Source organism: Chenopodium album, chromosome 9 (assembly GCF_948465745.1).
Source record: "Chenopodium album chromosome 9, dcCheAlbu1.1, whole genome shotgun sequence".
In the NCBI taxonomy this organism is placed as follows: Eukaryota; Viridiplantae; Streptophyta; class Magnoliopsida; order Caryophyllales; family Amaranthaceae; genus Chenopodium; species Chenopodium album.
The window spans coordinates 6,416,146-6,441,261 of record NC_137842.1 but is presented as its reverse complement, the minus strand read 5'-3'; the positions used below and the strand labels follow the sequence as shown (position 1 = coordinate 6,441,261).

The window sequence follows — 25,116 nt, the reverse complement described above, 5'->3', positions numbered from 1 at the left end:
TAGTTATAGATTATATGTAACGATTTGATATAAAGCAGAGAGGGAAAATGTCTAATCGTTGAACATACTTGTAAGGCTGTAACAGAGGTACTACATATGTTGGTAAGGATATCAGTTTCCAACAACAAGAGCCTCAAATTCCCATCATTTTGAATGCAAGCAGCATTGGCAGCCATGGCAGCACACAGCATCCTTGCATCCGCACCTTCACATCCCACATTCTCTCTCCTCTCTCCTTTCTCTTCCACACCCACTACTTCTTCTGCTACTACCCTTTCATCTTCCCTTAAATCTTCTTCCTTCAATGGTGTTTCTTTCAAGCTTTCTTCCCACACTCAATCCCTCTCTCTTTCCGCTCCCGCCGCCTCCAAACCTCTCACCATTGTTGCTGCTACCAAAAAAGCTGTTGCTGTTCTTAAGGGTACTTCCGAGGTTGAGGGTGTTGTTACTTTGACCCAGGAAGACGATGGTATAATACTATAACTATCAGTTTTTGTTCGAATTGATTCATTGTTTGATGTTTATTGCATTTTGATTGAAATTTGAAATTTTGCAAATTGTAGATTGTTTTTTTGTGGGTTGAATTGATTAATTAATGTTACCTGTTTTTGTGTGTTTACTGCAATTTGATTACGATTTTGCAAATTGTAGAATGTTTTTTTTTTTTGGGTTGAATTGATAAATGTATATCCGTTTTTGTATGTTTATTGCAATTTGTTAACGATTTTGCAAATTGTAGAATGTTTTTTGGGGGTTGAATTGATTAATGCTATTACTTTTTTGATGTTTACTGCAAGTTGATTGAGATGTTTTGAATTGGTTGATACTATCAGTTTCTTATATTTACTGCAGTTGGATTGAAATTTTGCAGATAGTTGATTTTTTTGGTGGTTGAATAAATTACTACTTTTCTTTTTTGATGTTTACTGCATTTTGATTACATTTTGTTGTTTTGTGTGGTTGAATTGATTAGCACTATCAGATTTTGATGTTTAATGAAGTTGAATTGAAATTTTGTATATCCTAGATTATTTTTTGTCATTTGAATTGATTAGTGATATTAGTTTCGACGTTTACGGCACTTTGATTATATTTTGCATTTCGTAGATTTTTTTTAAAAAATTTTGGTTTATTATGATGGATTGAGTTGGTTATTGTTGTTGACCTTTTCAGGTCCAACTACAGTCAATGTTCGTATTACCGGACTTACTCCCGGGAAGCATGGATTTCACTTGGTTCATCTCTTTCTCTCTAAATTTGATCTGGTTTTTTTTATTTTTTTTTGTAATGCTTGTTTTTGTATCTAAATTTTGCATTTTTGTGGTTGTTCTTTATTTCTGGACAAATGGTGTAGCATGAGTTTGGAGATACAACAAATGGGTGCATGTCTACAGGTTCTTGATTTCAAGTCTCTTATGTCAAAATTAATGTTTAGATGTTCATTTCCTTGGTTGTTACTTGGTATCTTACCCCTACTGAATTTGGTTGATGTAGGTCCACATTTTAATCCTAATAAAATGACACATGGTGCTCCGGAAGATGAAGTCCGGCATGCGGGTGACCTGGGAAACATTGTTGCTAACACAGATGGTAAGAGATTTTAAATGAGGTTGTATTTACGGAATCCTTGAATAGCTTGAAGCAGGGAAATTCTTGGTGCTTCAACTGTCTGTAGTGATTATAACTTTTTGGCAAATTGAAAATTGCAGGAGTGGCTGAGGCTACCATTGTTGATAATCAGGTGTTGATTTAAGAGCTTATGCTACATTTATATAGTTTTTCTATTAGAGTTCTTCACCCTTTCTTGAAGTTCCAGCCTTGTTGAATTTTCCATCATCTTATTTTGCAGATTCCATTGACTGGACCAAATTCAGTTGTCGGTAGAGCCCTTGTGGTACATGAACTAGAGGATGACCTTGGAAAGGGTATATTATCTCTTATACTTGGTTGATTTGTTGGTTGTTTTCTTATATACAATAGTTTGGTTCTGTGTTGCTAACTTTAGTCTCTGTTTGCTTGCAGGTGGACATGAACTTAGTCTGACCACTGGGAATGCTGGTGGAAGATTGGCTTGTGGTAAGCTCGTTTGGCGTTTTTGTTTTCATCTGTGCAAATGTACTTGCTTTGCATGATTGTTTTGCTTAAGGATTGAGTTCTAGCGCTGTGTTAGCTGAGTACTAGATGCAAGTATAATGTTCTTGCAGGATATAATTAATCTTTAAACCCTGCAGCCAATTTCACTGCACCTAATTACTAAATCTACCTTGTTGAATACTTTTGATGAAACCCTCTTAAATACCACATCCAGTGTGCAAGTTGTTTAAGTGCATGTAGTGTTGCTTGGTAAAATGAGATATATCATGAGTTAGTTTTCATTGGCTCTCCCTTGAAGCCAGGACTACGGATCTATTGGATAAATTTCGAACTTTGTCATCAATTTATTCTCTTCATGATACATGAGGTGCTCCCAGATGGTATTTTAAGGTGCTCGGTATGTGGATGGGTAAAGATTTAAGAGGATTGCTTGTGAAAAAATATGCCATGGAAGTATCTCTATCTCTTACTGATAAAGCTGTAACTGATTTGAAGACAAGACTTCCTTTCATTAAAAAAAAAAAAAAAAAAAAAAAAAAAAAAAAAAAAAAAAAACTCAATTAGCATTTTTCATGCTCTACAAAATAACCCAAACAGGTTAGTGTAGATGCTTAGGCAATTGGAAAACTATTTTGGATGTAGATTACTGCGTAGTTGCCCAAGCTGTGTGTAACAGCTAACTTATAGGCATTTATCCTGACAGAACCTACAAGGTTAAATGAAGCTTTATTGATTCTTATTTCTTTATTATATTTTGAGCCTGTCCTTTAAATTACTTACTATTCTTGAGAAGCGACTAATAGTCAAATTTTAAAGGCCCATCCCACTGAAGATTAGAGATAATATTGAAGATTAAAATTTTCTTTTCGATATTTTCTTTTCAAGCACAATGTCCTGTAGATTAAAATTAACTGTCTTTTTCAATTTTTATGTTGGACGCTACCTATCCACCTCTCTTATCTCTTCTTTATGTATTACTCTGTAGTTAAAATTTGTGTTAACTCTGTAGTTATATTTTCCAGGAAAATGGTTCTATTTGTTTTTTTAAGGGTAGAAATCAGTTTTCCGAAGCGTGAAAACCATTCCTTTTGTAAGGAGTGCCACATTCACTCTATATCATACTTCTCTTATTTTCTCCTCCATTTTCATTCCCTGCATTTCCAATTTTCTTTTCTATCTAACCTTTTTGTCAAGGAGACCAAGGAAGTTTAATTTTCAATTGCATTTTCCCCTGGAAAAGATTTGCCATATAAAGCCATTTTTCTTTCGACCAATTTAATGGAGTCCACATCTAAATGATCTCTTCTCATCCATGCTTACCTTAATCCATGGTGTTAGTTATCAAGAGAGCTTATCTGGTCAATCCCAAACTCTTACATGCATGTTGCAGCTTATTGTTAGTAGGTAACTTTGGAAGTTGTATTAATTATTATTGGCCAAGGCACAAGTGTATAGTAGTTGTTTTGTTGTGTATGACTAGTGAATGAGTCTTTGTTTTGAAGTGCTACAATTCCCAATATAAACATCTTTCTATGAACTTTTGACAAAGGATTATGAGGTTTTCCATTTAATAGCGGACTAAAAATAAAAATAAAGCATCAAGGAATTAATCTAGTTAATAGCTGAAAAAAACATTAAGGAGTTGAAGAATGTAATAACCTAAAATATACCTCACTATAGCTTAGGCTGTTCATTCATTTTCATGGTCAGGCTTATTACAGCTGATCACTTATGTTTATTCTGTCTACGAGTTCAAATATGAAGATATCACAGCGTATAGATTGTCTGAAATGATGCAGTAATGTCTATATGGTGACTGGGTATTATGCGGAGTATAGAGCTGGTTCTAAGATGTGGATGAAGGTTTATATTAAGAAAGATGATAAGGATAATTTCTGCAATTCCTACTAGTTGTAATTGGCTGAAGCAAGCTGCTAAAGCAAACTGACCCAAGATAGAAATGGTTGGCTCAATGAACCAGTTGATCTGAAAAGCCCACGTGTTATTTGGTAGAATACTTCATTGATTCTTGATTCTGTCTTAGCTCCCTAAGAATGATGCTTATTGTTCAGTGTCCTACTAGGCTACTATATATAAGAGAAAAGGGGAAACCTTGAGGATGGGATCTGGTTCTACGGTTCTACCTATTGGTGTGCATTTTCAAAGGAGTGAGGCCTTGAGTGAGGAAGAGGGTGAGAATTGCGCATATATGTTAAGATTAGGCATTTATTTTGGAATGTTTTAAATTTAGTAAAGAGGACATCTAATCAGGAACTTTCCTTTTCTTTTTTTTTTCTCTTTTTTTTTTTTATTTATTTTAATGAATGCCACATCATGTTGCTACTTTTACATCTGTAAGTACCTTTTATAATGGATGATTTATAAATATATTTCTTTGAAAGGCTTTTTAATTAATTTGACTGAAGATAATGACCCAAACTTGATAGATGGCCAAATTATTTCCAAATTATGCTTAAAGAATCTTGCTTGATGGTATTATGGGGGACGATTGAGATATAGTAGAATATGTCTGCAGAGAAAAAGCACTCAATTGCAAAACATCAGATATCAGATTTGCTCAAGTATATTAAATCTTTATCTAAGCTTATTGCTGACTGAGAATCTTTTCACAGTGTTTAGTAAGGATAATTTATCAGTCTTGTATGTTCATTTTAGGTGCTGCACATAATTTTACTTTGTTTGACTATTTCGTTAGGTTAATATGAAATTGAAAAGGAAAATGATTCCCCCTTCAGAAATGTGACATATATGGACCATTTCTTAAAGGCATAGCTTGACAATAAGAGTGTATCGGTATCCAGTTAGGTTTGTCAAATATAGGAATCTTGTTAGTGGTACAGAACATCCAAACACTCAGGTAATAGCAATATCTACTATATGCTTGAATTTGACTCATATGAGAATATGTACACCCTAATATTGTTTCGAGACAAAATTTTCATTTTTTATACTTTGTAATGTACACATGTTTAAATATCGAAGTTATTTTATGCTTTTTGTTTACTTACTTTACCCTTTTAACCGATTAGAGCAAAAATCCCTAGTTACCACTTTGTTCTTGTTTAGTTGTCACTCATTTGTTTAAGTATTACTGGTAAAATGTAAAGCATCGAAAATCACCACCATATACTTATTTGAAATGGTTTTCTTGATGCAGGTGTTGTTGGCTTAACTCCAGTGTAATCTGATGAATTTATCTTTGGACTGTTCTCTGAAAATCGTGAGTACTCCGTATTAAAGAATTCTATTGCTGGTACCGTGTGAACCATAAACTTACTTGTCTTGCTACTCGTACTAAGATCTAGGAGATGTATCTTTATCTGTACTATTGATTGTGTATCTTGAGGCTAAAGATGGTTCCTGATTTTGCAGAACCACTAAAAATAATAATAAGTTTGTTGGGATGCAATGTTGATGACAATTTGCATCACTAACTTCCCTCTTTATGAGCATGCATTTGCACATGTTGGTGTGTATGTGCACGTTGATTTTGCCCTCTGTTTCCAATAACTAGAACTTAGGAGACTTGTCGCTGTTATAAGCGAGCGTGTTTCGAAAATTATTGAGCATAAGAAGCAATCTACATCCTCCCATTGCACAAGCAAATGAAATTCTCTTACACTAGGTTTTGAAATGTGGAAAAGTATTCAAAAGATATTTAAGAGAAGTACTCGTGTACGGTATAAATTACTTCGCACTATTTTTCATTTGTTTGATTGCTGAAGATTACTATTTTAGACTAATTTCAACTATATTGTTATAATTAATACTTGTAGTAATCAAGGTCTTGCTAACAATATATATTTCGTGATCATACTTTTTTTTAATTATTACACTCTGGCATACAATTAGACTACTATGTTGTTGCAAATTTGTTTGTTTATAGTTTCTAATGATCAAATTAGTGTGGGATTTGTCGTGACTACTTTGTCCCATGTTCTTAAGATTCGCTAAACTTTCCATACTTTTGTGTTAACTACCAAGTATTAAGTAATCTTTCACTAATTCAGTCCGAGTGCTATCAATAAATATTTGGAAAAAAAAAAAAAAAAAAGGTACGGAGTATATAATAATATAAAAAAGTATCACCCCCTCGTTTTATATTTTCTTCTTACTTAAAATCTTTTTGTAAGGCAAATTTGATCAAAGTGTGAATAAACAATGTAATACGGAGTTTCTTATTTTTTTGTAAGGGAAAATTATTATTTTAGAATATTAAAATCAATAATTCGGCATAATTTGCATAGTGAATCAAAATAAACAATTTTTTTTTTTTTTGGTAATGATTTTTTGGTGTTTAGAGAGTCACAAGGACGGGTGATGAGAATCGATCCCATGAATCGGAAGATGAGCTCTAACCATTTGAGCTATCCCTCACTCTGATGTGTGGAAGTGATAATTGACCAACAAATTAACAATGCATTAGAAAATGTATTTAAAGGGGGGAAAAAAAAAAACCTAAACCTAATAAAATACTCCATTATACACTATGTCATACTTTACTTCATATTTACAGAATTAGAAGTACGGCTACCTTAACAACTGTAGTGTCAAACTGTCAATTAATTCCATATAATTTTGGGAGATTTTCTCTAAGATTTAAGATTATTTGTTTTAAATTGTTTGTTACAAATAAAAAAAATTTAAACACACTTAACCATTGTATTTTGATCCTACTAAATATTTGTTTTAGATTCGTCATTATATTTAACTCCATTAAACTTGTTAAATTTGAATTATGGGTATCCTAAAATGTATATAGACGGGTTTTGGGTCCCAATGTCAATGACCCAATGCATAGATAATGTCCATAAACCTTCAATAAACTTTCGAGTAGCAACTTGTTGTGTAGTTATGGTTATTTAGAAGCCCCACACTTTGTAAAAATGATTACGGAGTACAAATTAATAACCCTTTCCAATTTAAGACTTCCCCCTATCAATTGGAAAGGTTGCATGTTTGGAATATTTCTTCTCTTAAAAATGATGAAAGTTGACTATTTTTTTTGGTTGTTATAATTGGCAAAACTCTATAGTAGCAGCTTAATAAAACTTGAAAGGTTGCCCATTTTCTTTTGTGCGTCTATTTTATCCCCAAAAATGAGATACATTTATAAATTTTGCACATTTAGTGAATGTTGAATACTTTCTGTTATATTCTTGGGTTGACTTTTAACGTTTGTACTTCATCATATTTATCATGCTTGTATAGGTAAATATTATGTGCATTGAAAATGTTTTTTTTTTTTTTTTTTTTCTTTTTCTTTTTTGATTTATTTTATTACAATATGCCGGAATTTCAATATTCATTGATAGGTAGAGCTTATGATTATTGCAAACTAGTTTTTGGCCCTGTGCCATGCACGGATTTATAAAGTAAGATTTTTTTAATAATTATAGTCGACTGACATTAAATAGAGTTAATTGAAATAAAATGACTTATGTAATAATTTTATTTTATTTTTTCAAATTTGAATTTATTAATGTCTATCTTGTAAATTCTCAAATTAATATGTGTTGCATAAATAAAATTTTTTAAAAGAATTTAAATTTTTAATAGAATTTTTCAAGGAAAATAAATGAATAGTATTTTAGAGGGAAAATTTTTCACAAAATTATGCCAAGTGTCCCATTTGGTGATTACTTTAGTATATAGTATAGATTAGCTTTTTTTTTTTCCCTTACTTTTTTATCTAAGCAAAAAGTGGTAGGTTGGGAGAGGCACCAATTTCTGGTAAATTTGTAAATATTTTGAAATAATATATGGTTAATTAATCTCATGTGTTGAATTTGTATCAATAAATCTTTTGTAAAACGAGTGTGTGTTCATTCACTGCATACGATTTCAAATTGGTGCCATGCATGATAAATTATACTCTGTATTGAATTTGATAGTTTGCTCAACTTAAAAAAGTAAGCACTTGAGTAAGCCTTCCTCAAAACCGTCACATTGGGATATTTTTTTTCTTTGGTCAATCACATACTCTTTGCATCATTTTACAAACAACCCGTTTTGCATACTTGCATTACTTGTATCTACAGGTAAGATCGTTTACTCATTTTATGCGCTCGAAACTTCTAAAGAAAAAACTTAAAAACCGTTACAAAGACCCCAAAATTCTCTTAATTTCTGAACGACAAACTCCAAATCCGTTATAAAGGTCCCAAATTATTTTTTCTTCTATTAGTATTTACGAGCATTTTAAGTTCAAAATATTCTAAACAAATTAGTTGAAATGTCCTCTAGCTATCAATGCCCATTATGGGTCCAACCCATGAAAAACTTAATTCTCTTTAAACTTATTTAAACTTTTATTAACTATAAACTCAACTTGTTTGAATTTAAGGGGGCGCTTGGTTGGTGTATTTTTTGAGTTGGAAACGCATTCGATTAAACCAATACCGTTACCAACTTACCATGTGTTTGGTTTGAAGGCATGGTAACAATTACCATTACCTAAGGGTAATGATTACCCCTTATTTGTTACCTCTCAAAAACTTGGGGTAACAAATACCCTTACCCTCCTCTTAACATATACCCTTTCTATGGTTAAACCAAACAAATGAAAAGGTAATAGCTAAATGATTCCTTTTCCCCCTCTTATTTGTTTCCTTTCCACTCCGTTTCCACTTTTCAAACCAAACGCCCCAATTTCTAATTCAAGACAAGGTGTGGTAAGACAAAACAAGTTGAAACAAATAAAGCCTTGCTAAGGCTCATTTTCAACATGAATATTCGACCTTAATTAGGGTAATCAGCATAAGAAAATTAAATAATGATAATGAATTGTTAAATTGTGGTGGAATGCATAAGAAGTCTATCATTAGTGAATTTGTAATTTTCTTTGACTTTTTAATTTGGTTTGATTTGCAGCCTATTTTTGTACTTTGTTTGGAAAATCCTTCTTATAAGCTAAGGTAATCCATATCTTGGTTCTAAGCTAAATGAGGTGTACATTGTTCTAGCACTTTTTTTCCCCTTCTACATCAAATTAAAATATGTTACCTTTGTAAATTAATAGATCTAGCTAGAATGATTTTTTTTTTAAATCTTAGATGATGTTGCATCAATGAAATAGTTTTTATTGAAAAAAAAAAAGAAAGAAAGAAACATGTGTAATCATTTTATCTTATTTTATTTTATTATTTCTTAAAGGCACTATCTTTTCGTAATGGTAATTTGGTATTTCTATTGTTTTTGTAATGTACACAATATCCATTTGCAAGTGATAGATGTGTGATTGAAACTTCAAATTTTATACTCCATCTATCTCATAAAAATCTACAGAGATAAACTGAACTGAAGTGAAAATAATTTAAAGAAAACAAACCCTTAGCCCAATTACTACAATCTACGGAGTAGAATTTTACTTCTTCAATCTCATTTTAACTATCATACATATTCTACACCTCTCGATAAGCTCAATAATCAATTTAATAGTAAAAACAAATCTTTTAACAAGATGTTAAGAGAATATAATAGATGTGTTATTATACTCTATTAACACGAGGAATAAAACTAACCTCAATATAATAAATTGAGTTTAAGACCAATAAGCATTAAAAAAAAGATGATAATCTTGGAAACATGAGTTTCTAGTTTAAAAGAAACCAACAAATAGATAGAAGAGTTGAATGAACTAGTAGTACAAGTACTTAACTTAAGGTTACTTCTTTAAATTAAGTTGAGTGTTAAAGGCAAGAATAACACTATTAATTAATAATAATGTTAATAAAATAATAATAAGATTTTAATTAAGACAAAGTCATAATATATGACGTTGCAAAAAGAAAGAATTTAAGTTAGAAGTAGTAGAAGTACTCCTTTCCTTGGCGACTACGTGTGTGATCACTATTCCATTCGATCACTCACCACGTCTATCTTCACGCGCACTCAAAGTGCGTCATTTTTAATTTTGTACTTACCCAAGTGTCCCTCCTAAGTTAACTAAGAATCTCCCCCACTCCCTTTCCTCTTTATGTTAAGGTAACGCACACATTTAATTATACTATACCCCCTCTACTATTTTACAATTTTAATTTATACTCATCATCCGGTCCGTTCCGTACTGTTGAAAAATAAACCTCTAAAGTGTCATCACATGTAAGTGAGTGTCTTTCACTAGTCAAAGAAGAGAGAGGTCAAACACTTTATAAGGCTAAATGACTACTCTTTCTATTGTCATACGGAGTATGAATTTTGGGATGTAATCTTCTTTGAACTTGTGAAATAGACCTCTCTCTTGCTTTGTGGGTGCGGCCCAGACTCATATTTCACACGTATTGTAAACCCTGATCCTTTCATTTATACAGGTCTAAACTAATCTTTGATCTTCGAATTTTTAACATTAATTTGTATGTAGTAAAAAATAAGTGGAGTAGTAGTAGGTAGTACGATTTCGATCTTGTAGTGTCTGATCTGTCTATGATAATAAAATTTGATAATATTGTAAATGCAAACTAATTTAGTTGATTAAAGTCCTAAAAGACGTATCAAATATATAAGAGACTGAGATCAATTCTCATTTACATAATTGCTTTTGAAAAAATAAATATCCTGATGATCTTAAAAAAATGTACCATAACCGTAAAAATTTGTTATTTTTTTATTAAAAAGGGTGGGCTCTTCTTAAAAAGGACAACTTTTGACTCTCACAAGCCCCCTCTATTATTTCTACTTTATTTATTTCCTCTGTATTTGCATATATATACACGCACACAAACACACCCTCTTTTTCACTCTCCTTCACTCACTCCAATTTTCTCAAAAAATAAATAAGCATATTATTTTTATTTCTTCTCTCATTATGGAATCAACAGAAGAAGAGTTCTCAAGTTTCACAACAAAAGGAAGGCGAACAAAGCGTCAACGATCACTCCTTGCAGCAACCGCTTCCTCAAGTTATCACGGTAGCGGTGGTGGTGGCAGCGATGGTGGTGCGGTTGTTGTTCTTGCTTCAACTCGAGGTGGTGATAATTGCTCAGATAACAACAGTTATGGCTCATCCTCCTCTGGCGCATCGCCGTCCGATGAGCATGACATCATGAGCGAGGTCACAACAACCGAAGAAGAAGATATGGCTAATTGTTTAATCCTTTTAGCTCAAGGGATTGAAAGAAAAGTTTCCCATATTATCAAATCCAAGACCAAAATCAACAACAACAACAACAACAATAATACTAGTACAACAAGTACTAGTAATATTAGTACATACGAATGCAAGACATGTAATAAAACATTCCCGTCTTTTCAAGCACTAGGCGGCCACCGTACTAGTCATAAGAAGATCAAACCCTCCACTCCTACCGTTGTCGTCCCACCAGCCCGATCCCCGGACACCATCGACACCGTCCTCCACGATCGCGATCGTAGCCTTGATGATCTAGATGTAGCGGAATTCACTAGTAAGAAATATTTTCTTGTACAATCCAATAATAACAATGATGCGAGTAAGGCCAGGGTGCACGAGTGTTCGATATGTGGGTCCGAGTTTCCGTCAGGACAAGCGTTAGGAGGTCATATGAGAAGACATAGAGCAGCAGCTACCACAACAACCACCACGACAACGATAGCAACTTCTCCAATAAGTACCACCACTGCTGCTACTGCTGCAGCTGCAGCAGCCGCAACGACGACGACGGTGATCGATACGGGTGGGCCAAGGAATATTCTATCCTTGGATCTAAATCTTCCAGCTCCGGATGATCAGGATGAACAACAACATAATATTGAGGTGGCTGATCACATGGATACCAAGTTTGTTCATGTTCTTCCTACGCCTACTCCTTTGGTGGATTGCCATTACTAAATGAATAGAAAAAAAAAATATATAGAAATACAAACAAATTGATATAATTGATTATACTTTATTGTTATTGACTTTTACTGTGAATTATTGATCATTTGATATACTATTTTTATAAATACATATTGAAAAAAATTATGATTATTTATTTTGTGATTTGGGTCAATAATATTTTTTTTTTTTTGGGTGAGTTTGCTTAACATAGTTAGAAGTTGGTTAAATTACATGAAAAAAATAATAGTATAATTAGAGTTTTTGGTTGGATGACAAGTTTGAATTCTTTCCTTTGAGTAAGTGGCTAGTATTGGTGGTTGCCTTTCATTCACGAAAAGTGAGGTGATGGGGGCATCTACTTAATCTTTCCTTTTTGGATCAGTTTACTTTCTATTCCCTCTTTTTCACTAATCTTATTTCATTATTTTTTTGGGTTTCCTTATTTTTAGTATTCCACACTTGTCCAATTTTGGGTGTTTGCTCCATTTTATCTCCCCCCTATTTACTCAAGAGTAAAGTTGTACATACACTCCGTATATATTCCTTTCTTTTCTTAAAAATTTTATCTACCTTGGCGTAACGTACGCAGTATCAGAATCAATTCTCAAGATTAATCCATTCAATTCGCATCAACTTTTTATACCGTTAATTAGACATTGTTTATTTTTACTCAAGTGTGTATATATAGTAGCTTTTACTATATATATCTCATCAATTTTAATTTTAGTTTAGCTCAAATAAATTCGACTTTTTACATTTGCTTGATATACAGATGTAGCTAGCTAGAATTTAGGTGCTTATATAGCTCGAATTAGGTACAATTGATTTTTATTAAGATCAGATAAGTTTGACTTTTTTTTTTAACCAGTTAACAGACGTAGTTGATAATGGATATGTGTAGCAGAGTGCATAATCAGATCGATGCATGATTTGATTGGAGTAAGTAGTAAAGTACTGATTAAGATCATATAGAGTGTAAAATAAAAGAACGGAAGAAGTATTATTTGTTGGTATGGAGTGAGAGTAAGTGATAGTTGCTTGGGTGAAAGTAAGGATTGGGGAGGGCAGCTAGGAAGATAGACGTACAACCACAACAGAAAGTGGTGGATTAGGTTGTTTTGTTGGTTTTTGATTGCAATAAAAGCTAAAAAAAATCCAATAGTAGGGTTTTCTATCTGTCTTTCTTTCTTTCTTTCATTCATAAGTTAAGTTTGGTTTGGTTAGCATCTATCAACGAAGTAAGTGACAGAATAAATGGATAGGAAAGCTGAGTTGGTATAAGGGACCTCCCACATGCATGCACGCCGCACCAAAACACACACACATTAACACTAACACACATACACTACTTCTACTACTACTACAAGTCTACTACTGACTCACACCGCTTTTATGATACTTGAGTAACCGCTTTCTTATTTTAATTCTTGCTTTTAAGATTATATTTAATTGATTGAGTGATTAATTAAGTATTTGTTTCCACTTAATTTCATGCCTTTACATACTTCTTTTATGTCAAGATACCATAACAACATTATTTCATAGTTATCATTCAATTCTCTTCTTAATTAATTTAAACCCCTATGAAAAAAAAAATTAAAAATTTAAAAAAATTCCATCCCCATTTTCTAATTAAGCTAGTTGATTAGTATTTATATATGTAGGCCAGGGGAAGACTAAAGAATGGAATGTAATTAACAATTTAGTCAATATAATTAATTAAGGGTTAATTCTAAGAGTTTTGTACAATCAAGCAATTGCATGTAGTAGCACTCCATGATGTGGTAGGAAGTTGAAAATGTATATCTCATATAAATATTATTAAGAGGAAGACTTGAAATTTAAGTAAAAAATTGTTTGTGAATCAATAATAATAATTAGCTAGTAAGCCACATGTTTAATCCCAATTTTACTTGAAATTTTAGCCAACCGACGCAAAGTTTTATTATTGTGAGATAGCCTCATATGATTAAGAACATGTATTTTGCACGGAATAACTAACGGTGTAAGATGACAAGAAAGTGTTGATTTTAATAGCCTTGGCAATCTACTTGCTATAGAGTGCTTTTTTTAAATTTTAAAAGCCCTCGGCATTCAACTTGCTATAGAGTGCTCCTTTTAAGTTTCACTAATTTCTTAATAACACTAATCTCCTTATGATTGGCTTAGATAAACATATCAATCAAATAATAAATCCAAGAAATTGTCAAGGATTCTTTATGTTACACCTATCTAATTTGTTCGTTGATCTACTTCTTTACATATTTTTGTATGAGAAAAAACCTCTTTTATAGTAAATAATGACTAATTCATTCCAATTTTTTGACAACAACATAGCCAAGTTAAAAGTTTTTCATATATATATTGTAGATAAGATTTAATTTCTTATCCAAAATTAAAAAGAAGAAAATCCAAAAACAAAATATCATTGTTCACTTTCTATATTTTTTTTATTTTTTTAAAAAAAATTCATTATTTTTATAATATGAAGTTGCAACTGCCTCAAAGTCCTTATCCTCAACTTAGCAATACCTCTATAAATAATATAACAGAAAAATACAGTGACATCATTTTAGGACATGCAGTATATACTAGTACTAACAAATGGGCATCTCCCATGTTCCCCACCACAAATATTAGTTGTCATGAGATAGAGGCCGGTTTTAAAGAATTTAAACCCGCAATCCAACTTGGCTTGATCACCTCACTAAACTAATTATTGCATTAACCAATTATTTGGAATTTGGAATAATCAATCATCAAATTTTTAGTTAAATATTCTTATCTATCATAAACCACGCTATTGTACGTACTTCTTAGTTCTCTCACCACAATTTTGCACATGCCTCTCATTAATAGCCAAGCCAAGGAAACTTGATCCGACCATCTAGTAATACATGCACACATCAAGCCAGCTGATCTATTATACACTTGATTGTATCTAAAAATAGCGATTTATAAGATTTTATGTTTTTGAAAGGTATTTTTGTGAGAGGTACACCCGAGAATATAATGTGCTGGGAGAAATTGAAATGCGAAACGCGAAGGAAATCGAGTGAGGAGTTAAGTGAGTGACACAGTCACTAGGGTGAAGCACAAAAAGTGTTTGTTATGTGCACGTTTTCAAGTGAATGCTGGCAAGGTATAGAAAGCATGTGGGCACGTTGTTGCGTGAGATGTCCAAATATGGGCGGGCCATTGACAATTTAAGCATTTATCATAACTAATACCCTTTACATTACTACAATGTAATTAAAGTAGTTGGAAAAAAAAAAAAAGAGGCCCCTTTTTGTTACTATTATTAATTTTTTTGTTTCATAATTTTAATATTATTTTAATTAATTAAAAAAGTCGTGAAGAAGTGATCATCGATCATACCTCTAATCATTGAATTGGTAATTGATTAAGATGCTTTAATTTGTTTCAAGTATAATTTATGGCCTCCCAATTAAGCAAAAGAGACTTGGAATCTGTCCTTTTAATTACTTGGCTTGTACATAGAAGTCATGATCTAGGCACAATCTTTGGAACACTTCATAAGCATATAACAGGTATTAGTATTAACCAAGTCAATTTAATTTGTTTGAGATTGTCTCACTATTAGCTCATTTTGTACTTATATGATATTAGCAAGGTAGTGGGTTTCCACTATCACTTAATAATAAACACTCAATAATGACTAAAGTTAACTAACAACATTTGAGATATGATTGTGAATTTTAGGAGTTTTTTTTTTGTGTGTGTGTGTGTGTGTGTGTGTGTGTGTGTGTGTGTGTGTGTGTGTGTGTGTGTGTGTGTGTGTGTGTGTGTGTGTGTGTGTGTGTGTGTGTGTGTGTGTGTGTGTGTGTGTGTGTGTGTGTGTGTGTGTGTGTGTGTGTGTGTGTGTGTGTGTGTGTGTGTGTGTGTGTGTGTGTGTGTGTGTGTGTGTTTAGAGAGCCACAAGGGTAGGGGTAAGAATCGATCCCAAGATTTCTTGAAATCGGGAGAGAAGCTCTAACCACTTGAGCTATCCCTCACGCTCATTTTAGGAGTGATAATGAGTCTAGCTAACTAGTAGATGTACACTTTCAAGCTAAGCTTGACTATAATTTGAGCATGGCTTGATGATCGTGAGACTTAAATTGAGTGATGTGAGTAGAGAACTAGAGATAAATTTGAAAGCTCTTGAGTTGCCTCGAATAATATATTAATTGAATAAAATATACGAGATTTGATTACTGAGAATAAATAGAAATAAGAAAAACAATAGGAAATACTTTTCAATATGATGGTATCTTTTATAAAGGGTTGGAGATCAAATCATGACTCAAGCTCTTATGCTCAAGTTGAGCCAAGCTTGAAATTTAGAGCACAAGATCTTGTTTGAGTTAGTTTGAGCCTTCTAGTAGTATAAATGTATAATCAATCACTAATTGCAACATTTTTACTCAAGAAAAGTATGTGTAATGATTAGAAAACACATAATAATCATCAATCCTTTCACTTAAAGAGTTTAAGACTCAAAGTTCAAACCACAACAAATAACAATCTTGTTAGTTAATGATATTTTTTTTCCAGTTCTTTTATCATTGCAATATAAGAGAAAACATGATACATTAATTAAAAAGGTTATGTAATGATCAAGAAAAGAGTTACAAGAAAAATAGAAAGACACTGTAAGAACGGCGAGAGATAGAGTTGTTTTTCCTTTTTAGTAATTGTCACAGTTTCGTCAGTTTTAACACTAGGCACAAATATTCAGTCAATACTCAATATGACACTTTCATAATAGTTCAATGAATTAGTAAACATGCCTTAAGTCAATACTCTCTCCTTAGTTAATGCTGAAAGAATATTGTTACTGCTACTAATTAAACTAATAAATTAATGGGCTAAATAATTCATTTTAGTAAAATTTAATACTTTGGTCTTTTTTTTTTTTTTGAAAGAAAATTTAATACTTTGATCTAGAAACACACCAACTGCCGAACAATGGATGTATTAAATATTTTCAATTAAGTTGAGAAAACGGATCAAACTTAGAAAAATACAAGTAAATCAATTATTCAACAGAATAAATGAGGTGTTTTAATTTTTTTAACGTCCATTATTCAGTCATATGGTAAAAATGATTATACGTTATTGAATTAAAAAGTTTCAATGCTATTGACAATATAAAAATTAAAAATTAAAAATTAAAAAACGTTTCAAATTTGTTTTGTTTAGAATTTAAAGTACAAATGTACAATGGACATCATACAAAATATGGCATGACATCTACGATCTAAACTGAAGAGCACAGCTGTAGCTTGTTTGTAAACTTACTAAAAACAGCAAGTTTCTTGATGAGGGTGGCATGTCCTACTTTAATTTTAAGAGCACTTACTATTAGCCATCTAATCAGAAGCCAATACAAAGAAAATGTTAAATTTCTTCGTACTACACACTCCAGATTAATGAGTTTTCCCGAAATCTAATATGGTATCACAACCAAGGTTTTAACTTATTCCAGATTGATGATTTTATTGAAATCTAACAAATTATTCTGACTTGCATCTTATACATCAATTTACATAGTAGTTTACTCTATATAAATGAAAGATTGAAAGATATAATTCAATAAATATATACTACCTCCGAATCGTATTATATGCAACTTTGGAATTTTTTATATCTAAAAAATAATACCCCAAAGTTGCATATAATACGATCTGGAGGTAGTATATGCAACAACTTACGACATCACCAAGACCCGACCAATAACTAGTTTTTCCATTCAAAAGGTGCTCAAGGTGAGAAGTGAAGCAGATTAAGTGTGAAGAAAAAGTGTAATGCTAGACTCAACTCCCTCTTTGAAAAAAACGAACAAATTTTTGCCAAAAACACCCCAAAAAAAGTCTTCCAAAAAAGTGTCAACTACTTAAGGATGAAGACATATATGTTCCTGAAATACCCCAACGACAATGTACATAAATATGAGGTGGGTTTGTTTGTTAGTTTTGTGGTTGTGAAAAGACTCAAAACACAAGTCATTCATCAACTAATTTTTTCATCTTCACTTGTGTAAACCGGATTTTCCGCCATTTGTAGAACGCGGTTTTCTACTAGATAGCCTAGCTTTCAAGTATACGATTAGCCGATTAGGTGATCAACATTTGATACATACATAAGCGAACTACCTCCTTAATGAGTAAATCCCTTGCTAATTTGCTATCCCCTCGGCCTCGGGTGACGTTATGTTTGATTTTGTGAGTGTTAAGTGTGCACCTTAATGATATGCTCTACTTGAACTCTTCATTTCACTTTAAATATTCGTGTCAGATCCTCAATACTTGAACATAGGAAAAAAATTCACAAACTAATCGAGTCAGGCACTTGAACACGTTGTTTAACATGGAAACCCAAATTTGAATAGCATACCTTAATTTTATACAATGTGTTGTACACTAGCAATGAGCTAATAAGTGTGTAATACGTACCTATGTTACATGAACTCTTTATTTTACCTCTTAATTATCTGGATTAGATCCTCGACACTTAATTTTGGACTAAAATTATGAAATTTTTTCACAATTTAGTCAAGTCAGACACTTGAACACATATCCATATCCGACGTGTGTAATATAGACTAGTGACATGACATACGAAGGTGCTCCGTCAAATTGAGAAGAGAGTGAGCTTAAATCAGTTTTGCGAAAATCAAATAGTGGAATAGGTGCATGCTTGGGTGTATAATAAATACGTACAAGTCCTAATCAAAATTGTCAATGGGAAGGTTAAAATATGAAAACAAATACTTTTGCATGATGGTACAGTAACAAAATATAATATCTGTCAAAAAATAATAATATTAGTTATGACTTTTGCTTTTTTTTGTTAGTGTTTAAGTGATGTAGTGTTCTAGTGTTCACAGAAACTTCATGGTCTAGAGTGAAGCAGGCTGCTTGAAATTTTCATGTTTCTTTTATTGGGTCAGGCATGATAAATCCTTTACTACCAATCAAACAAGTAAAGCCTTAATTTCATAAATAGAGCCCGAAAGTAATTATTTTGTAGTGATCGACAAAAATCTTTCTCCTCTATCCCCTACTATATATGGAAAAAAATAGCTTAATTCAAGTCTGTATATTCATCTTTGACATAATATATTTTATGAAAATCTATAGCGATAATTGTAGTTTGATTTTAGTGAATCGTACAAATGATATTTGATTCAACAAGTGGTTGAAGTAGCTAAACACACTATTAATCATTAAGATTTGAAGGGTGTAAAGCGAAAAAAAATAAATAAATAAATAAATAAATAAAAAAATTAAAAAAATTGGAGTAAATTTATTTTTAGTACTCCGTATTTAATTGAAAATAAAAATTGAAAATTACCAACTCAAACCACTCAAGACACACTTTGATTTAGCTTTCCATACACACACTAGTTAAAACACTAGGGTGTACCTAAAAACTCCACCAAACACACAAAAAAAAATGGTGGTAAATTAGTGGTTGTACCCAATTAAACTACTTATCTCTCTACTTCAAAATCTACTGCCAAGCATTATCTGAGATTAAAAAAATGTATGCATAGTTTAACAATGATGACCCTTTTCGTATATTTCGATTGCTTTGAATTTCATTAAAGCTTAAGGTATGTCTAAGTGTCTAACTAAAACCAAATTATAATTATTATTATTTTAACTAAATATTAAGGTATGTCATAAACTGTAGTCCGGGTCCTGAGAAAGTGGGAATAGCTTAGAGGGAAAAAAAAAAGGATGATTTACAAAAGTATGATTAATTGAAAACTTATTTACACTTTTGCGTCGAAATTAAACTTAACTACAAAAACTACTGTCCACATAGGCTCGGATAAGTTTATTTTTATTTATTTTTTTTTAATTTTTCAGAGTAAAACTGCAACCTCAAGTAGCGGTTTATTACTAAAACCACTACTTGAGGTCGGTTTTACCCTTTATAAATTGCTACTCCGTATTTTTACTTGTAATACTAAAGACAAACTACTACGGTTTTAGACTAAGGTAGTGGTTTGTCTATACAGAAAAAATTACGCTAAATGTATTCCCGAGCCTACGTAGATTGTATTTTCGTAAATAAGTTTCATTCCAACACAGAATCGTAAATAAGTTTTTTTTAGCTATACTATTGTAAATCATTCGGAAAAAAAAAAAAAAAAAGTACTTACTCCCTCTGCTTTTAAATAGTTGCTACTTTTTACACTATTCATTTCTACTTAAAGAATAGCCTTAGGGTCAAGCTGAACTGAACTGATTGGAGCTTAACTGAACTAAATAAAGCTTAAATGAATATTTTATGAGAGAAGGAAATTAGGAGCTAAATTGAACTGAATTGATTATAGCTGAACTGAACTGAAACTAAGTTGAAGTGAACACGCAGAGGCGCTTAGTATGCTTAAAAGAATTTGGCATCATGTATTCATGTTGGGTGCCGGTGAAAACATTTGATGCACAGACGCACAGTCTGAAGGTAGTAACGAATAAGTAGTGATTAGATTACTGGGATCAATGCTTCTCTATTCTTAGGTTCTCATACGAAAGTAATATAGACTATTGTAGCATTGCATTTGAGCCCTCATTCATCTAAGCTTTGGGGATTAAGCCAAGACAGGTCGACCACCCTAGTGGTAAATTGATTTTTTGAGGAATCCATCTTTAAGAGAAATGCTGAGAAACTTGAAAGGACTCTGTATATTTTGAAGAAGGTAAAACCAATAAGTGCAACAGAACCCTTTGATCCTACGGGCGGGAGACGTCAATATACTAATGGTGTACTTGAAGTTTGTACTTGCATTATCCTTTTATTTAAAAGGCTTTCACCATAGGCTTCTGAATACAGCTTAAAAGTGGGTTACTAGCTCTATAGAAATATTTGTAGAATTGTAGCTAATAATAATACATGTCATGTTTCAAAAAAAGTTATCTTTGAATAGCCAATAGAATGTAAAATTTTGCTGCAAATGGGAAGTAAAGAGCATGAACATACAGAAAAAGAAATATATATATTATTATGGAAAAAGAGGAGTAACAGAACAACAGAATTGACTATGCTAAAGGATCTAAACACATACAGGTTACAATGCTTGGTGCATTATATGAGCATCTACAGTTTGAAACAACAGCTGTATCTCTCCTGCAAATGACCAAACAAAAAATAAACATTCTTATGTGAGCAAATGATTTGAAGATAAACATGAAAACCATGTAAAGACGACACACAGCATGGGTATAGACCCGTATTGAAAAAGCCTATTACAACAAAAACAAGTTGAATTTTTGGTTTTGTACTTCAGATAGTAATCTTGGCTCTTGAGCTGTACAGTCATAATTTGATTAAGCTTTTTGTATAAAAGAAGCTAATGCTGTTTTATCAAGTTTGCTAAACAGAACACTTTATAGCAGTCATCTGAACTTTAAACAGCTAAAATATAGTAACCTTTTCTTCATAAGAAATCCAGATGGTTGCTTACCTTGGAATGAAATCAAAATGCAAGGTTGTCTGATAAAATACTCCGCAGGCAACTTTATGTTAGTTGGCAAACACAGTCACACGGATCTGAGCAGTAACTTCTGGGTGCAGCTTTAATTCTGCTATATACTCCCCAGTTTCTCTGATCTCAGGGAGGAAAACAATTTTTTTATCCACATCCCTGAAAAAAAAAAAGAAAAATTTAATGTTTTCGTAAACCTACAAGCCTCAAAATATTCTGGCCATACCTACTGTAAATACGGAATGTGAGATACATTGACCACCAGGTTCCAAATTTAAGCATACCCCCATTGATACTATCAAAAACAGTATGAAGTATTTTAACATAAGGAGAGAGGGGGTTGAGATCTTGAGAACATATAAACTCTATTGCATATATCAATGAGAGGGATTAAACATTTCATCATTAAGGTCCAGAGTAAGGATTCTATTAAAGGCCCACTTATAGCCTCTTCATCAGGGAAAAAAATTAGGGAATGGGACTGCATCGGCAAAATGGCAACCACATGTTCTCCCCGAAACCCTGCCTGCCTCACTGGCTCTGCCCTCAGGTTTCCATTCACAAGTCCATTATTTTCCACAATTCCATGCTAAAATAAGCTGGGTTTCTCACACCAGCAACAAAAGTAGCTTAGCTTATGCATTTGTTAGGGTTTCTAACCCTAAGACAGGTAGGGCCTTTGCATAAGATTTTCATTTACTTAGAACAACACACAAGAGATGACTACAAGCTTGAGGCTCTACCTCCCTTCTTTTTCATCTTTTGTTTTGGTGGGGGTGGGGGACAATTAACCATATCTGTTTATTATCGGGATTTAAAACTCCTCCAATATGATCAAGGAATCAAGCTTATATAAAATGTTGAGACACACACGTATAAAACCAACATAAGGATTAGCTTGATCAACATTGAAGAAATTTAAACTTCAATAGGTCATTCTGTTAACCCAACCTAGTTAGATGTTTACTTATTTTGAAAATGGTTAAAAAACAGTTCACTAGTATGGTCTGCTAAAACAGTTAGTGTAAATTTTGGTTTCAATATTCATTATCACGAAATTTATTAGTGACGAGGATATCAGTAACTATGACAGTAATGTTACCTTTGAAGCTGTGCCTTAATAATGTCAACAAGATCTTGAGCAGTCACACTGCCAGAACCACAGGAAAATCAGATTCGTAAATAAGTGACAGATCACAGCAAAGAAGGCAAGGCAAGAACATTATATGTGGTTCCTGTTACCTTCCAAATATTTGTTTTCCTTTACCACCTTTGCGTTTAACCTTGAAAGCTCCAACAGTTTCAAACAAACGAGCTAGCTGTTGTGCCTCTTCTTTTACCTAGCAAAGATTTTCAAATAAGATTATTGAATCATTGTCATGAAGAGGTATTTTTTAAATCAAGCCTTAATGCAAATGCCCCTCTTTGTTCAAATGATATAGCACATAGTAGTCCACTAAAGTCCAACAAACCGTTTAAAAAAGAACGAGAACAGATATTTGAAAAACAAAAATGAGCAACCAAAACAAAAACCCCAAACAAAGAAATGCCAGCCAATTAGTTCCAAAATAGCAAACAAATACAAGCCATTATAAAGCAAGTTTGGGCACCATGAACATTGAACAGTGAAGCTGTGTTTGTAACTTTGTATCCACTAACATTGATATCTATCCTTCTATAAGTGGTAAATAATCAATTATCACAATGAACAATCCAGGTACACCTTAAACGAAAGCAACAAAGATACAAAGAGGTCTAATACACAAACATTATAAAGCAGACAGTTAATAACAACAATAATACATGTTACTAAGAACTATTATACTCACCCTTCTCTTCTCAGCTTCAATTCTTTCCTCCTCCATCTTCATCTCCCTTGAGCAATAAAAGCAAACAGTATAATTATGTTCCATTGTAGGTAAAGAGTATGTTTTAGTAACATGTTTAAATGAAAAAAAAATGTAGTTAAATATCCTCAAAGCGGCAAGATTTATGTAGTACTGATGCAGAGAACCTAATATCTCCTTATACATTGTCCACTAGATCATAGAATCCACCTAAATTACTGTTTTAAAAACCTCCGTAAACAAAGGAGAAGATGTTAACAAGAGTAGTTCCCTTCTTGTGCCCTTCTCAAGGAGGGTTAAATTCCAGCACCACAACCTCTTCCCCACTCCCAGAGGGAACTATTCAGTGCAGAACTGACCAGAAAGCAAAAGGAATGCAAGAACTACCTTACTGCACCCAACGTACGACTCGCTTTGTCCTATATGACAAGTTGACAACTGTCGTTGTAAGAAACATCAAATTTTCTCATCAAGTTTTCACACTTAGGAATAACTAGTGCCCTCTATTGGTTTAAGAGTGTGTGATTCTATATTTTACTAGGCTACGCAAACCTTTGTACTGAGTTTCATTAGTTACGGAACTGAATAGAATAAGAGACCAAAACAAGAAGCCTGAAATAAAACATGAGAGTTAACAGAATTTCATAGAATTCTTTAAAGAAAAACAGATTTCCTAAGATTTATAGTCATCAATTTAAGTCATAGACCGGCATAGTTCATTTTTCATCTCCTTAATTTTGCCACTCTTCTATTTTACTACTCCGTAGTAACTACTCACTTGTATGTTGATGACCTTAATTGAAAAAAATTAGAGGCGGTAGACAAACATGTTATCACGAATTCACGAGCATAACACCAAACTCCCAAATACAGGGTGGATTTAGAACCACCACATTTTCTCAAACAAGAATTTAACAGACTCAATGACAATCTCTTTATATTGTACTCCATAATACAGAATATATTTCACAGAACCAAAAATATCAGCCAGATTACTAAGGCCACTACGGTATAGAGCTATTGAGTATGATAAAATCCCAAGGAGCATTACTCTAACATTAAAACCCAATAACCATAACAAGTAGCCCAATCTGCTCCCAGAATTCATCAACATCAAATACAAGGATGAGCTATTTCTCCCTATGCATAAAACACCTCATCATTCGAGGCCCGAAATAGTAGCACAACAAAATCATCTAAATATTGAGCATAGTATATTGATAGCATGGATTTTTTTTTTTTTTTTTTTTTTTTTTTATCAAAATGATAAAATGAAGCAAAATGCCAGTTATTCAAATGGGAAAAATACTAAGAAATTCAGAGTAAAAAAACACACTTACTTAATCAACGATGAGGTGACAACCTGAGCTTTTCCCAAAGGCAGCAAGAAATTCCTGTAAAAACCAGCTCTTACATCCAAAAGCTGCCCCTTTTTCCCCAAATCTGGTATATCTTCCTTCAAAATTATCTACAACCAAAACCCCACATAAAATAAAGCCATATTTATCAAAATTATCCCACCAAATTCCAATTTTTACAAAATCATTATACCCATAAACCAAACTATGAAATTTTCAACCAAAAAAATTAATAATTGAAATAGAAATATAGAAAAAGAAGTTCAATCACCTTACGAATCTTCTTGGTTTTCTTTTGTGCCACAATTGGGAGAACCACTCTTCCATTTTCTGGGAATTTCTGAGGTTCGTTAATGGCTCCTGCAAAACTCTGGAAAGAATTGCTCCATGATAGAGAAACACTTGAGGTTGTTGATGCCATTGTTGCAAATTTTTTTCTAACTCCCACTACCAGTCTTCCACTACTCCACACTACCTCCAATTCCTCAGCTTCTATCC

At 32.6% G+C, this 25,116-nt stretch overlaps 3 protein-coding genes across 3 annotated transcripts; 2 read left to right on the top strand and 1 right to left on the bottom strand.

Moving 5' to 3' along the window:
- The first annotated feature begins 104 nt into the window (after positions 1–104).
- On the top strand, positions 105–5,561 carry LOC145558331 (superoxide dismutase [Cu-Zn], chloroplastic-like). Its single transcript, XM_081619543.1, has 8 exons — positions 105–469; positions 1,174–1,235; positions 1,355–1,394; positions 1,495–1,590; positions 1,710–1,741; positions 1,850–1,925; positions 2,023–2,076; positions 5,273–5,561. Exons 1-8 carry the CDS (start codon positions 154–156, stop codon positions 5,296–5,298), a joined length of 702 nt encoding a protein of 233 aa, XP_081475669.1. The 5' UTR covers positions 105–153; the 3' UTR covers positions 5,299–5,561.
- Positions 5,562–10,771: 5,210 nt separating this feature from the next.
- Positions 10,772–12,075, top strand: LOC145559487 (zinc finger protein ZAT5-like). Its single transcript, XM_081620907.1, has one exon. It carries the CDS (start codon positions 10,922–10,924, stop codon positions 11,921–11,923), a length of 1,002 nt encoding a protein of 333 aa, XP_081477033.1. The 5' UTR covers positions 10,772–10,921; the 3' UTR covers positions 11,924–12,075.
- An 8,752-nt stretch (positions 12,076–20,827) lies between these two features.
- On the bottom strand, positions 20,828–25,116 carry LOC145558330 (large ribosomal subunit protein bL9c). The gene is made up of 7 exons (XM_081619542.1): positions 24,890–25,116; positions 24,601–24,728; positions 23,243–23,288; positions 22,656–22,753; positions 22,516–22,563; positions 21,393–21,572; positions 20,828–21,055 (listed from the first exon to the last, which is right to left on the bottom strand). The coding sequence occupies exons 1-6, from the start codon at positions 25,037–25,039 to the stop codon at positions 21,452–21,454; spliced, it is 591 nt and encodes a 196-aa protein (XP_081475668.1). The 5' UTR covers positions 25,040–25,116; the 3' UTR covers positions 20,828–21,055; positions 21,393–21,451.